This window comes from Mus caroli, unplaced genomic scaffold (assembly GCF_978045245.1).
Source record: "Mus caroli unplaced genomic scaffold, Mus_caroli_1 scaffold_12, whole genome shotgun sequence".
In the NCBI taxonomy this organism is placed as follows: Eukaryota; Metazoa; Chordata; class Mammalia; order Rodentia; family Muridae; genus Mus; species Mus caroli.
The window spans coordinates 53,061,191-53,075,585 of record NW_028227267.1 but is presented as its reverse complement, the minus strand read 5'-3'; the positions used below and the strand labels follow the sequence as shown (position 1 = coordinate 53,075,585).

At 42.1% G+C, this 14,395-nt stretch overlaps 1 protein-coding gene across 1 annotated transcript; it reads right to left on the bottom strand.

Annotated features, from left to right (window-relative positions):
• Nucleotides 1-3,867: 3,867 nt before the first annotated feature.
• On the bottom strand, nucleotides 3,868-6,816 carry LOC110289131 (uncharacterized protein MSANTD5-like). The gene is made up of 4 exons (XM_085828862.1): nucleotides 6,751-6,816; nucleotides 5,268-5,355; nucleotides 4,489-4,800; nucleotides 3,868-4,160 (listed from the first exon to the last, which is right to left on the bottom strand). The coding sequence occupies exons 1-4, from the start codon at nucleotides 6,814-6,816 to the stop codon at nucleotides 3,868-3,870; spliced, it is 759 nt and encodes a 252-aa protein (XP_085684988.1).
• Between the last annotated feature and the right edge of the window lie 7,579 nt (nucleotides 6,817-14,395).

The window sequence follows — 14,395 nt, the reverse complement described above, 5'->3', positions numbered from 1 at the left end:
CTTTCTATTATTTATTTTGTTATTGAAGATCAGCCTTAGTCCATGGTGATCTGATAGGATGCATGGGACAATTTCAATATTTTTGTATCTGTTGAGGCCTGTTTTGTGACCAATTATGTGGTCAATTTTGGAGAAGGTACCATGAGGTGCTGAGAAGAAGGTATATCCTTTTGTTTTAGGATAGAATGTTCTGTAGATATCTGCCAGATCCATTTGATTCATAACTTCTGTCAGTTTCACTGTGTCCCTGTTTAGTTTCTGTTTCCATGATCTGTTCATTGGTGAAAGTGTTGTGCTGAAGTCTCCCACTATTATTGTGTGAGGTGCAATGTGTGCTTTGAGCTTTACTAAAGTTTCTTTAATGAATGTGGCTGCCCTTGTATTTGGAGCATAGATATTCAGAATTGATAGTTCCTCTTGGAGGATTTTACCTTTGATGAGTATGAAGTGCCACTCCTTGTCTTTTTTGAAGACTTTGGGTTGGAAGTCAATTTTATTCGATATTAGAATGGCTACTCCAGCTTGTTTCTTCAGACCATTTGCTTGGAAAATTGTTTTCCAGCCTTTCATTCTGAGGTAGTGTCTTTTTCTCTGAGATGAGTTTCCTGTAAGCAGCAAAAGGTTGGGTCTTGTTTGTGTAGCCAGTTTGTTAGTCTATTCTTTTTATTGGGGAGTTGAGTCCATTGATATTAAGAGATATTAAGGAAAAGTAATTGTTGCTTCCTATTATTTTCGTTGTTAAAGTTGACATTCTGTTCTTGTGGCTGTCTTGTTTTAGGTTTGTTGAGGGATTACCTTCTTGCTTTTTCTAGGGCGTGGTTCCCGTCCTTGTATTGGTTTTTTTCTGTTGTTATGCTTTGAAGGGCTGGATTCGTGGAAAGATAATGCGTGAATTTGGTTTTGTCGTGGAATACTTTGGTTTCTCCATCTATGGTAATTGAGAGTTTGGCTGGGTATAGTAGCCTGGGCTGGAATTTGTGTTCTCTTAGTGTCTGTATAACATCTGTTCAGGCTCTTCGGGCTTTCATAGTCTCTGGTGAAAAATCTGGTGTAATTCTGATAGGCTTGCCTTTATATGTTACTTTTCCCCTTACTGCTTTTAGTATTCTATCTTTATTTAGTGCATTTGTTGTTGTGATTATTATGTGTCGGGAGGAATTTCTTTTCTGGTCCAGTCTATTTGGAGATCTGTGGGCTTCTTGTATGTTCATGGGCATCTCTTTCTTTAGATTTGGGAAGTTTTCTTCTATAATTTTGTCGAAGATATTTGCTGGTCCTTTGAGTTAAAAATCTTCATTCTCATCCACTCCTGTTATCCGTAGGTTTGGTATTCTCATTGTGTCCTGAATATCCTGGATGTTTTAAGTTAGGATCTTTTTGCATTTTCCATTTTCCTTGATTGTTGTGCCGATGTTCTCTATGGAATCTTCTGCACCTGAGATTCTCTCTTCCATCTCTTGTATTCTGTTGCTGATGCTCGAATCTATGGTTCCAGATTTCTTTCCTAGGCTTTCTCTCTCCAGCGTTGCCTCACTTTGGGTTTTCTTTATTGTGTCTACTTCCCTTTTTACATTTAGTATGGTTTTGTTCATTTCTTTCACCTATTGGATGTGTTTTCCTGCTTTTCTTTAAGGACTTCTACCTGTTTGGTTGTGTTTTCCTGTTTTTCTTTAAGGTCTTGTAACTCTTTAGCAGTGTTCTCCTGTATTTCTTTAAGTGAGTTATTAAAGTCCTTCTTGATGTCCTCTACCATCATCATGAGATATGCTTTTACATCCGGGTCTAGCATTTCAGGTGTGTTGGGATGCCCTGGACTGGGCGAAATGGGAGTGCTGGGTTCTGATGATGGTGAGTGGTCTTGGTTTCTGTTAGTAAGATTCTTATGTTTACCTTTCGCCATGTGGTAATCTCTGGAGTTAGTTGTTATAGTTGTCTCTGTTTAGAGATTGTTCCTCTGGTAATTCTGTTACCCTCTATCAGCAGACCTGGGAGACTAGCTCTCTCCTCTGAGTTTCAGTGGTCAGAGCAGTCTCTACAGGCAAGCTCACCTCTTACAGGGAAGGTACACAGTTATCTGGCATTTGGACCTCCTCCTGGCCGAAGATGAAGGGTCAAAACAGGACCTTTCCCAGAAGCTGTGTTGCTTTGGCCTGTCCCAGAAGCTGTTAATATCAGTAGTCCACACTCTCACCTGTGCAGACTACTCTCTGTGGAGTCCCGGAACCAAAATGGCTCCCGCCGATCCTGAGTCAAAATCCTAGCCTCCCGGATTGGGCAGACACCTTACCTCTGGCCTGGAAGGTGGCCGGATGTCTGAAGCCAGAAAATGCTGCTGCTCAGAAGCTCTGTGGCTCTAGCCTGTCCCAGAAGCTGTTAGATTCTGTGGTCCACACTCTCGCCTGTGCAGACAACTTTCTGCAGAGTTCCGGAGTCAAGATGGCTACCGCAGATCCTGAAGCAAAAACCTCCCGAGCCGGGCAGACCCCTGTCCTCTGGCCGGGAGGTGGCCGGATGTCTGTAGCCCGAAAATGGCCCTGCCTCAGAAGCTCTGTGGCTCATGCCTGTCCCAGAAGCTGTTAGCTCATGTAGTCCACACTCTCACCTGTACAGGCTACTTTTTGCCGAATCCGGGAAACAAGATGAATCCCACTGATCCTGGGTCAAAATCCTCGCTGAGGTGAAATCTTCTCAATGTTGTTTTCTCGGAGCACTAAGTGATGTTTTCTAGGAGCACTAAGAAGCTGTGTTCCAGAGATTGCCAAGATTTTAACCCATACTGTACCTGGACTTGTTAATTGCTGAGAATCCTCCAGGTGGTACTGGTTTTTAAGATATGAAGGGGTTGTGGAGAGCAGCTGAGCCTTGGCCCTCAGATGATGCCAATACCGAGGGATGAACAACAAAAATAGAAGCAAGGGAGTGTCATTCCCCAAGATTACTATAAAGGGCAGAGATGAAGAAGTGACAGAAGCCCTATGGAGAGCGGAGATGATCATGTGTGGATCCCAGACATTGGAACAAGAAGCTTCAACTTATGGTTACCTTGGAGACTCGAAGATATTAGAGAGACCAGAGGCATAGATAAATGGCTCAGCAAAGCTGGTAACAAAGACCAGGATCTTCCAAAGGAAAATATGTGGGTTGCAGTCAAGAAAGATGAAAGGAGTTGCAGATATGAAGAGCATTGAAAACAACATGGAGATACAGAGTTTGGAGTTTGCACAGATGAATTTTATCTTGCTTTGGTTCAGTATTTCTTCACTGACAGATATATGTACCTGTGAATCACCAGGCCATGATTAGACCTAAAATAACAATCCTTTTCTACCTATATATGAGATACAAAATGAGGTTGGTGGCAATGTCCCTTGACAGACACTCTCTTTAGTATCTGGAACTTAAATATTTAGATAAGTTTTCATATTCTCTCAATAGATATTGCATCTACCACCCACCTAGAACTCAATTTTAAACCCATTGTCCAGGTGTTCTCAAGAAATGAGAGTCGGTGGATCACTGATCAGGAATCCTCCATCAAGAGGGCCAGAGAATGAAAGAGCTGCTGAGCTGTTGTCTGGGAAGTAGAGAGAGTTGCAGACTAGGGTCAAAAAACTTATGAAAGTGGAGGGTAGACAGGTATCAGGTACCCACAAAATAAACCTCACCATGAACTACCACATCCCCTCCCCTCTACACTCATGTCCCCTACTAAAGTGACAAGAATTCAACGTGAAAAGAGTTATATCAAAATAATTTATTTGAATTCACATTTACTTTACAATAAGATAGAGAAATCGAGTATCCATACAGTCCTGTATGATTCTGAGGGGTTTTTAGAGGAAAAAGAAAAGTCCCCACATGTCTTCACTAAGGACTTGAGCTGTCATCAGGAGGTGACCTTGGCAGCTGAAGGTTGGTGTCTCCAGAGAGAAAGGCAGGAAGTACATGTTGAACTGGCAATGGATAGGTGGCATTCCAGGCTACCGATCTGGGAAACAGGGAATTCTGACTGGACATCATCGGTGATGGGTTCCCAGGAAGCTGTCCAGAAGATGTAGGCATGCCATAATCCCAAGGCTGGTATCCTGGAGATGGCATCACCATTGGAGGTTGAGTGCTGGAGGAAGGCATGGGGTAACCAGACCAATCATACAGAGCACCTGAGTAGAGAATAAAGAGAGAGAGAGAGAGAGAGAGAGAGAGAGAGAGAGAGAGAGAACATGAACATGGCACCCTCACTCTCCCTGTGTCACTCTAAGTAATTGTCTGTCCCCTGGTCAGAGTCAACTATGAACAAGTCCAAATTCCATTGCCTTGAGGTGAGAGGGAGTTAGATATTGGAGGTCAGAATTTGTGCTGTGTGCAGCAACACAGCCCTGTGGGAATGAGGCTTCATTCCATAGTCTGCTCAGCTCTGAACTCAAGCAGGACAGGCCATCTGATGCCACCACTTAGAGTACCCCAAGTGTCTATGCAGAAGTGACTCACCTGGAACATAGCCTCCCTGGGATGTAGGGTGGCCCAAGATGTCATATAGGATCAAACGATAAGGCGAATACAAGGGGCCAGCCCGGGGCCTCTCATTACAAAGTTGTGTGTGCAGGTGCTTCATCTTCACCATCACATCAAGGCAGCTATTCTTGCTCTTCCTCAAACCCCGATTAGAGAGACGCCTGCTAAGGGACTCAGCCTTCTCATCCATGTTATTGCCTGGGTCTCCGAGTTCATATTCAACCATTGCCCACTCTTCCAGCAAGATCTTGATTTCATCTTCAATCCACGGGCTATCATCACAAGAACCTGCGAGGCAAAGAGGGATGTGGTGAGGATATCAAAAGTAACACACACGACCATGTCAACATTGCTTAGGGACTGTCCCTGCACACTGTTTGGCCAACAATGGCTACCCTCACTTGTCAAGTGGTCATGGACACAGTCTTACCAGCCCTGTTACAGCACCTACCCTGCTCTTCACAGCAAGAAGTGCACTCATCAGAAAAGAGTAGGTTTTGCAGATTTAGGGAAGGTTTGGTCAAAGAATACAATGAGATCCACAGCATTCGTGCTACCAGGGAATGTTGGAGCTACAGAGATTCCTGAACACAACCACAACAGGGAGACATGCAGAGCCTTCTGGGACAAGGGCATAAATGAAGGACCACTGAGTGCTGGTCTATCCTTGCCACACATGTCCCAGTCTAGGATCTTTCATCTATTCCAAGTCACAGAGCAAGACAATAGAAGAGCGGGAATTTCACTCTGAATACCTGAGGAACTTTGGCCTTCCTGCCTCAGCATAGTTCTCCTATTGGGTTCTTGGTCATTTTTCACACTTTGGACTTGGTTGTCTTCTCTCTGGGCACAAAGGAAAAAATTAAATATTAAAACCGGTTTCAAGGTACAGGAATCCCTGTTCCCCAGCTCTGAATGGACTCAGGTAGCAGCCTCCTGCTGCATAAGCTAAAACAATGGACCCTTCCTTCCTCATTCACAGATGCTGGTCCATTCTCCTCTAATGGGAAAGCTGACCTGTGAAGTTAATCCAAAGAGAATCGAGAGTGCCCAGGGCAGGAGCCCTTGATCAAGTGGAGGAAAGAAACTGAAGCACCTCTCCTTTGAGAAGACCACAGCCACTCACTCTCTCCAGTTCACACTCTTAACATTTTCTGCAGGGGAAAAAATTCCCTTTCAAAATCTAATCAACACCAGCAGTGCTTCAGACACAATAATATATCAGTAAAACTGTGTGAAACTCCATTTTTTCCATCCTATGTCACACAACATGGGTGTCAGACAGGTGGCCATAATGCCATTCACTCCTAAGAGGAACGGGGATTCCCAGAAACTTAGCATCATTCTTGGCTACATGGTTGGTTGTGGGCTAAAACCTAGAAACCCAAGGACAGAATAAATCTAATTGGTGTATCTCTGCAATTTACAGACATGGGTTCAAATTTGAGTTAATTAACAATATTTAGGTATATATTGAGGCACAAATATACCAGTTGTCCTACAGAAAATAGGAGTTAAGTTAATTGTCCCCAACTCACCTGCATTTTCTCTCCTGAGCTTCCTTTCCTGAACACAGTGAGCAAACTAGGGTCCACTGTGTCCCGTTGTTCACAAGACTCTGGGGTGCACAGAGAGCTCCACTTACTTCCCTGGACTATGGCAAGTCTGAGAATCCTGTGCAAATGTGGTCCTTTATAAAGCTCTTCAGTTTAAGTGAATCTGACCCACCCAACCTGTATGTTTAGGGTGGCTCAATTGTTTACCTGGGGCCTTTAATCTCACCTCCCATCCTGAGGGAAGAACCAAGCTCATGAGCAGGATCTCCTAGGCTACATAGCAGGACCCCACAGTCTCCACTGAAAATGAACAAAGAAACTAAGTGACAACTAGGCCAATTGGATTAAGTTCTTTTTATGAGACAGAGTTTATTTACCTAGTGCTGGGCATTCTTCTTTTTCTTTTTCAAGACAGGGTTTCTATGTATAGCCCTGGCAGTCCTGGATTCACTCTGTAGACCAGGCTGGATTTAAAATCAGAAATCAGCCTGCCTTTGCCTCCCAAGTGCTGGGATTAAAGGTGTGTGCCACCACTGCTGGCCTGGGCATTCTTCAACTCACTAGAGTTAAGACCAAACTCTAGTGTCTGATACCCTGATTGGTACATTGCCTATAGCTTCCTCTCTCATCTGCTGGGATCTAAAGTAAGGCCCAGACATTAACACATTTACTAAATAAATACCTTCTTAGGTGTCCTGGCTTCCTCCTCTGGATGAAGGCATTGGATTCTCAGGTGCGGCACCACCATGTCTCCCTACATGCTGCCATGATTGCTCCCTTATGATATGGGGCTGAACTTCAGAACCCCTATGTCATTCCCAATTGAATGTTGTCTTTCCTAAGAGTTGTTGGACATGGAGTCTCTAATGCAATGGGAACCCAAAGTAAGGCAGAAGTTGGTACCAGGACTGAGTTAATGCTGTCAGATACCTGAACTCGTTTTGATTTAAAGGAATGTGGATTTGGGGACTTTAGGTCAGGAAAGCCATGGAAGGCCTTAAGTGGAGCTGGATGGGTCATTCTAGCAAGGACATGGGTGTCATTGATGCTGAGGGTGAATTGAACCATGGGTGCAGGCCTCAAGAGGTTTGTTTCAGAGGAGAAGAATGTTAGGATATGGCCTAGAGACTGGTTTTCCGATATTTGGTGGAAAATATGGCTGCTTTTTGCCCTTGTCTGAAGAGTCTCTCTGAGGCTCAGGTAAAAAGTCTGATTATTTGCAATGGCAAAGGAAGTCTTTAAAAGTCTTTCAAAGAATAGACTTTGCTCCTTGGTTTACAGTGATCAGGACCACAAGAACAAACATAACAATCATGAAACTGAAACTGAAACTAAAAAACAAACAAACAAACAAACAAACAAACAAACTATATTTCAAAGAAGGAGATCTTTGAGTTCATGTTGATCCTGGCTGTTTCCAAGCTCTAGGGGAAAAAGTTTAACTGCAGGTGTGGTGGTGCACACCTTTAATCCCAAAACTCAGGGGACAGAGGCCTGTGTATCGCTGAATTTAAGGTTGTCTACAGATTAAGCTCCAAGAGAGCCAAGCATAGGCAATGAATGAAATCACTGAACACAGAAAGCTGGTAGAGTTGGAATAGAACATGGGATGCCATGTCCCAGTGCACCAAGCAGTAGAACTCTGCAGCTTTGGCCAAGCACAAATTAGGAATCAAATATATTGCAACCTATTATTAAAATGGGTTGAACCTCGACTCTAACCTGCCATCCCACAAATGTAATTCAAGAGAAAAGTTATGAGAATATGGGTGATGTGGACTTGTCCAATACTTTTTGGAAGGCAAGCTCAGGCTTCTTTATCAGCAGTGCAGTCCCATAGCGAACGGCAAATAGGATACAGTTGTTGCAGACCAGTCCTCTAGGCAGGCAGATATCACAGAGGAACCAGCAGATTCAGTCCCTTCTCTACTCAGACACACAAGGCACACACCAGAAGCTACAATCAGGTCAGGAAGAAACTGACAGATATGACAACTGGCCTGAGGAGAGCCCACAAAGTAAAAATCTGATGCAGGAATCTAGGCAGCATTTCTTGGATGAGAATTTCTCAATGGTAGCTTTACCACATGTATTAATAACTCAATGTCCCTAGGTAAGGCAAACCAATATTGTGTGTACTTAGGGAAGAATAGTGATTCAGAGAAAACCAAACCACCGCGCAGTGCTCATCCCCCTAGCGCTTGTATGCTCATTTTATACACGGACATCACAGGCCCTTTCACATGTTTGCTATATCAAACATCCTTTCACCTGTGTGTGTTTTAGCAAACCATCCTTTCACCTATGTCTCCCTCAGAAACATCATTTCACATCCATACCCAAAGAAATCACCTTACCCAGCACTAACTTTGCAAAGAAACTAGGAGTTTCTTCTGCAATGTGGCTCTAGCTTTCGAATCAGGAATCTTGGGACAATTTATGCTAGTTAAATAGAGCATATATATTAGAGGGTATTATAAAGAGACCACCATCACTGAGGGGAATTCTTCTCACTGTTGTTTTCTGGGAGCAGTAAGTATTGTTTTCTGGGAGCACCAAGAAGCTGTGTACCAGAGATTGCCAAGACTGTAACCCATGCTGTAGCTGGACTTGGTAATCGCTGAGAATAATCCAGGTGGTACTGGTTTTTAAGATATGAAGGGGTTGTGGAGATCCTTGGCTCTCAGAGAGACCAGGGAAGGCCCTTTGTTGTTTTTGTTGTTGTTTTCTTTTTTTGTTTGTTTGTTTATTTTTAATTGTTTTTTCTTTTTCTTTCATATAAAACGCATCAAGTTATTTTTACCCCAAAGGCTGGCCCCCTCCAAATCTCACCTTGATGTCTGAGTTGGTGGACCCTTGGGTGTTACCTCTAACCTGGTCCATTGAGTCTATGCAGGTTTAGGATCATCTGCTCCCACTGAGGCTAGACAAGGCATCCCTATGCTACTTATGAGCCTGAGGCCTCAGCTCATTGCATGCATGCTCTTTGTTTGGTAGGTCAGACTTTAGGTGTTCCCAGGTGTCCAGGTTAGATGTGACTGTGGGGTTGCCATAGCCTTGTGCACCTAGGGAAGGCCGTGTGTGAAGGTGCAGCCCTACTTGCAGTTGATAACTTAGGACTGAAGTAGTCATGCAAAGAATTAGTGAATAGGTACATTGAAGGGTGCCTTTGAAAGGCTATTGGTGAAGCCTACATGTAGTAGAAGTCCCCAGTCTTTTGGAGATGCCAATATGGAGAGATGAACAACAAGAATGGTAGCAAGGGAGTGTCATCCACCAAAGGCAAGATTAGTATAAAGGGCAGAGATGAAGAAGTAACACAAGCCCTATGGAGGAGCCCAGATGATCATGTGTAGATCCCAGACATTGGAACAAGAAGCTGCAACTAAGGTTACCTTGGAGTTTTGAGGATATTAGAGAGAACAAAGTCATAGATAAACGGCTCCGCAAAGCTGGTAACAAAGACCGGGACCATCCAAAGAGAAATATGTGTGTTGCAGTCAAGAAAGATGAAAGGGGTTGCAGATATGAAGAGCATTGAAAACAGACATGGAGATACAGAGTTTGGAGTTTACACAGATGAATTTTTTTAAGGTATAAAAGTATTCTCTTTACTTTTGATTTGATGTTTGACAGTGTTCTGATTTCAAATTAACTAATGAATTTATTAGTCATAGTCACATTTAAAAGTCATCCCCAGGCATACAGAAACAGTGTTAATCCAGGAGTTTAACAGTTACAACCATTTCATATGGGTCAGGGGTAGTGAATAGTATGTATGCAAAAGTTTAGCTCTCTTATGTGTTGTCAGTGTATAACAACGTAAGAATATTTTTCCATGTGCCAGTCATTTTTTTCTAAAATATTTTTCCAAATCTGTTTTAGTTCTATAATATTCTGTTATAATAAAATATTTTATATTCCTTTAATATGTCCAGTTCAGTGTGATTTTGACCCCTTTTGTACACCTATAGGCCAAAAAAATTCATCCAAATATAAGACAAAACTACCATTCTGAGAGAGCTCCCTCATGTCTCCTTTCTAGTCCATTTCCCTCACTGATCATCCTAGGCATCAACTTATTATCTTTATTTTTTTAATTAGGCATATTCATCATTTTCATTTCCAATGCTATCCTAAAAGTCCCCCATACCCAACCCCCAATCCCCCACCCACCGGCTCCCCCTTTTTGGCCCTGGCATTCCCCTGTACTGGGGCATATAAAGTTTGCAAGTCCAATGGGCCTCTCTTTACAGTGATGGCCGACTAGGCCATCTTTTGATGCATGTGCAGCTGGAGACAAGAGCTCGGGGTTAGTGGTTAGTTCATATTAAGTTCCACCTATAGGGTTGCAGTTCCCTTTAGTTCCTTGGGTGCTTTCTCTAGCTCCTCCATTGGGGGCCCTGTAATCCATTCAATAGCTGACTGTGAGCATCCACTTCTGTGTTTGCTAGGCCCCAGCATAGTCTCACAAGAGACAGCTATATATGGGTACTTTCAGCAAAATCTTGCTAGTGTATGCAATGGTGTCAGCGTTTGGAAGCTGATTATGGGATGAATCCCTAGATATGGCAATCACTAGATGGTCCATCCTTTCGTCACAGCTCCAAATTTTGTCTCTGTAACTCCTTCCATGGCTGTTTTGTTCCCAATTCTAAGAAGGAGCAAAGTGTCCACACTTTGGTCTTCCTTCTTCTTGAGTTTCACGCGTTTAGCAAATTGCATCTTATATCTTGGGTATCCTAAGTTTCTGGGCTAATATCCACTTATCAGTGAGTACATATTGTGCGAGTTCCTTTGTGATTGGGTTACCTCACTCCGGATGATGCCCTCCAGGTCCATCCATTTGCCTAGGAATTTCATAAATTCATTCCTTTTAATAGCTGAGTAGTACTCCATTGTGTAAATGTACCACATTTTCTGTATCCATTCCTCTGTTGAGGGACATCTGGGTTCTTTCCAGCTTCTGGCTATTATAAATAAGGCTGATATGAACATAGTGGAGCATGTGTCCTTCTTACCGGTTGGGACATCTTCTGGATATATGCGCAGGAGAGGTGTTGCTGGATCCTCCGGTAGTACTATGTCCAATTTTCAGAGGAAACGCCAGACTGATTTCCAGAGTGGTTGTACAAGCTTGCAATCCCACCAACAATGGAGAAGTGTTCCTATTTCTCCACATCCTCGCCAGCATCTGCTGTCACCTGAATTTTTCATCTTAGCCATTCTGACAGGTGTGAGGTGGAATCTCAGGGTTGTTTTGATTTGCATTTACCTGATGATTAAGGATGTTGAACATTTTTTCAGGTGCTTCTCTGCCATTCAGCATTCCTCAGGTGCGAATTCTTTGTTCAGTTCTGAGCCCCATTTTTAATGGGGTTATTTGATTTAATGGAGTCCACCTCTTGGGTTCTATAGAAATATTGGATATTAGTCCCCTATCTGATTTAGGATAGGTAAAGATGCTTTCCCAATCTGTTGGTGGTCTTTTTGTCTTATTGACAGTGTCTTTTGCCTTGCAGAAGGTTTACAATTTTATGAGGTCCCATTTATCGATTCTCAATCTTACAGCACAAGCCATTGCTGTTCTATTCAGGAATTTTTCCCCTGTACCCATGTCTTCGAGGCTTTTCCCTACTTTCTCCTCTATAAGTTTCAGTGTCTCTGGTTTTATGTGGAGTTCCTTTTTTTTTTAATATTTATTTATTTATTTATTATATGTAAGTACACTGTAGCTGTCTTCAGATGCACCAGAAGAGGGCATCAGATTTCATTACGGGTGGTTGTGAGCCACCATGTGGTTGCTGGGATTTGAACTTCGGACCTTCAGAAGAGCAGTCGGGTGCTCTTACCCACTGAGCCATCTCACCAGCCCCTTATGTGGAGTTCCTTAATCCACTTAGATTTGACCTTAGTACAAGGAGATAGAAATGGATCAATTCGCAATCTTCTACATGATAAGAGGCAGTTATGCCAGCACCATTTTTTGAAAATGCTGTCTGTTTTCCACTGGATGGTTTTAGCTCCCTTGTCAAAGATCAAGTGACCATAGGTGTGTGGGTTCATCTCTGGGTCTTCAATTCTGTTCCATTAATCTACTTGTCTGTCACTATACCAGTACCATGCAGTTTTTATCACAATTGCTCTGTAGTACAGCTTTAGGTCGGGCATGGTGATTCCACCAGACGTTCCTTTATCCTTGAGAAGAATTTTTGCTATCCTAGGTTTTTTGTTATTCCAGATGAATCTGCCGATTCCCCTTTCTAATTCATTGAAGAATTGAGTTGGAATTTTGATGGGGATTGCATTGAATCTGAAGATTGCTTTTGGCAAGATACCCATTTTTACTGTATTGATCCTGCCAATCCATGAGCATGGGAGATCTTTCCATCTTCTGAGATCTTCTTTAATTTCTTTCTTCAAAGACTTGAAGTTCTTATCATAGAGATCTTTCACTTCCTTAGAGTCACGCCAAGGTATTTTATATTATTTGTGACTATTGAGAAGGGTGTTGTTTCCCTAATTTCTTTCTCAGCCTGTTTATCCTTTGTGTACAAAAATGCCATTGACTTGTTTGAGTTAATTTTATATCCAGCTTACTTCATTGAAGCTGTTTATCAGGCTTAGAAGTTCTTTGATTGAATTTTTGTGTCACGAAGATATACTATCATATCATCTGCAAAAAGTGATATTTTGACTTCTTCCTTTCCAATTTGTATCCCCTTGATCTCCTTTTTTTGTCTAATTGCTCTGGCTAGGACTTTGAGTACAATGTTGAATAGGTGGGGAGAGAGTGGACAGCCTTGTCTAGTCCCTGATTTTAGTGGGATTGATTCCAGCTTCTCACCATTTACTTTGATGTTGGCTACTGGTTTGCTGTAGATTGCTTTTATCATGGTTAGGTATGGGCCTTGAATTCCTGATCTTTCCAAGACTTTTATCATGAATGGGTGTTGGATTTGGTCAAATGCTTTCTCAGCATCCAATGAGATAATCATGTGGTTTTTGTCTTTGAGTTTGTTTATATACTGGATTACGTTGATGGATTTCCATATATTGAACCATCCCTGCATCCCTGGGATGAAACCTACTTGGTCAGGATGGATGATTGTTTTGATGTGTTCTTGGATTTGGTTAGCAAGAACTTTATTGAGGATTTTTGCATCAATATTCACAAGGGAAATTGTCTGAAGTTCTCTTTGTTGGGTCTTTTTGTGGTTTAGGTATCAGAGTAATTGTGGCTTCATAGAATGAGTTGGGTAGAGTACCTTCTGTTTCTATTTTGTGGATTAGTTTGTGAAGAACCGGGAGTAGATCTTCTTTGAAGGTCTGATAGAACACTGGACTAAACCCATCTGGTCCTGTTTTTTTTTTTTTTTTTTTTTTTTTTTGGTTGGGAGACTATTAATGACTGCTTCTATTTCTTTGGGGGATATAGGGCTGTTTAGATCATTAACCTGATCTTGATTCAATTTTGGTACCTGGTATCTGTCTAGGAACTTCTCCATTTCATCCAGGTTCTCCAGTTTTGTTGAGTATAGCCTTTTGTAGAAGGATCTGGTGGTGTTTTGGATTTCTTCAGGATCTGTTGTTATGTCTCCCTTTTCATTTCTGATTTTGTTAGTTAGAATGCTTTCCCTGTGCCCTCTAGTGAGTCTGGCTAAGGATTTGTCTATCTTGTTGATTTTCTCAAACAACCAGCTCCTCATTTGTTTGATTCTTTGAAGAGTTCTTGTTTCCACTTGGTTGATTTCACCCCTGAGTTTGATTATTTCCTGCCGTCTACTCCTCTTGGGTGAATTTGCTTCCTTTTGTTCTAGAGCTTTTAGGTGTGTTGTCAAGCTGCTAATGTGTGCTCTCTTGAGTTTCTTTTTGGAGGCACTCAGAGCTATGAGTTTTCCTCTTAGAAATGCTTTCATTGTGTCCCATAAGTTTGGGTATGTTGTGGCTTCATTTTCATTAAACTCTAAAAAGTCCTTAATTTCTTTCTTTATTCCTTCCTTTACCAAGGTAGCAATGAGAAGAGTGTTGTTCAGTTTCCACGTGAATGTTGACTTTCTATTATTTATTTTGTTATTGAAGATCAGCCTTAGTCCATGGTTATCTGATAGGATGCATGGGACAATTTCAACATTTTTGTATCTGTTGAGGCTTCTTTTGTGACCAATTATGTGGTCAGTTTTGGAGAAGGTACCATAAGGTGCTGAGAAGAAGGTATATCCTTTTGTTTTAGGATAAAATGTTCTGTAGATATCTGTCAGATCTATTTGTTTCATAACTTCTGTCAGTTTCACTGTGTCCCTGTTTAGTTTCTGTTTCCATGATCT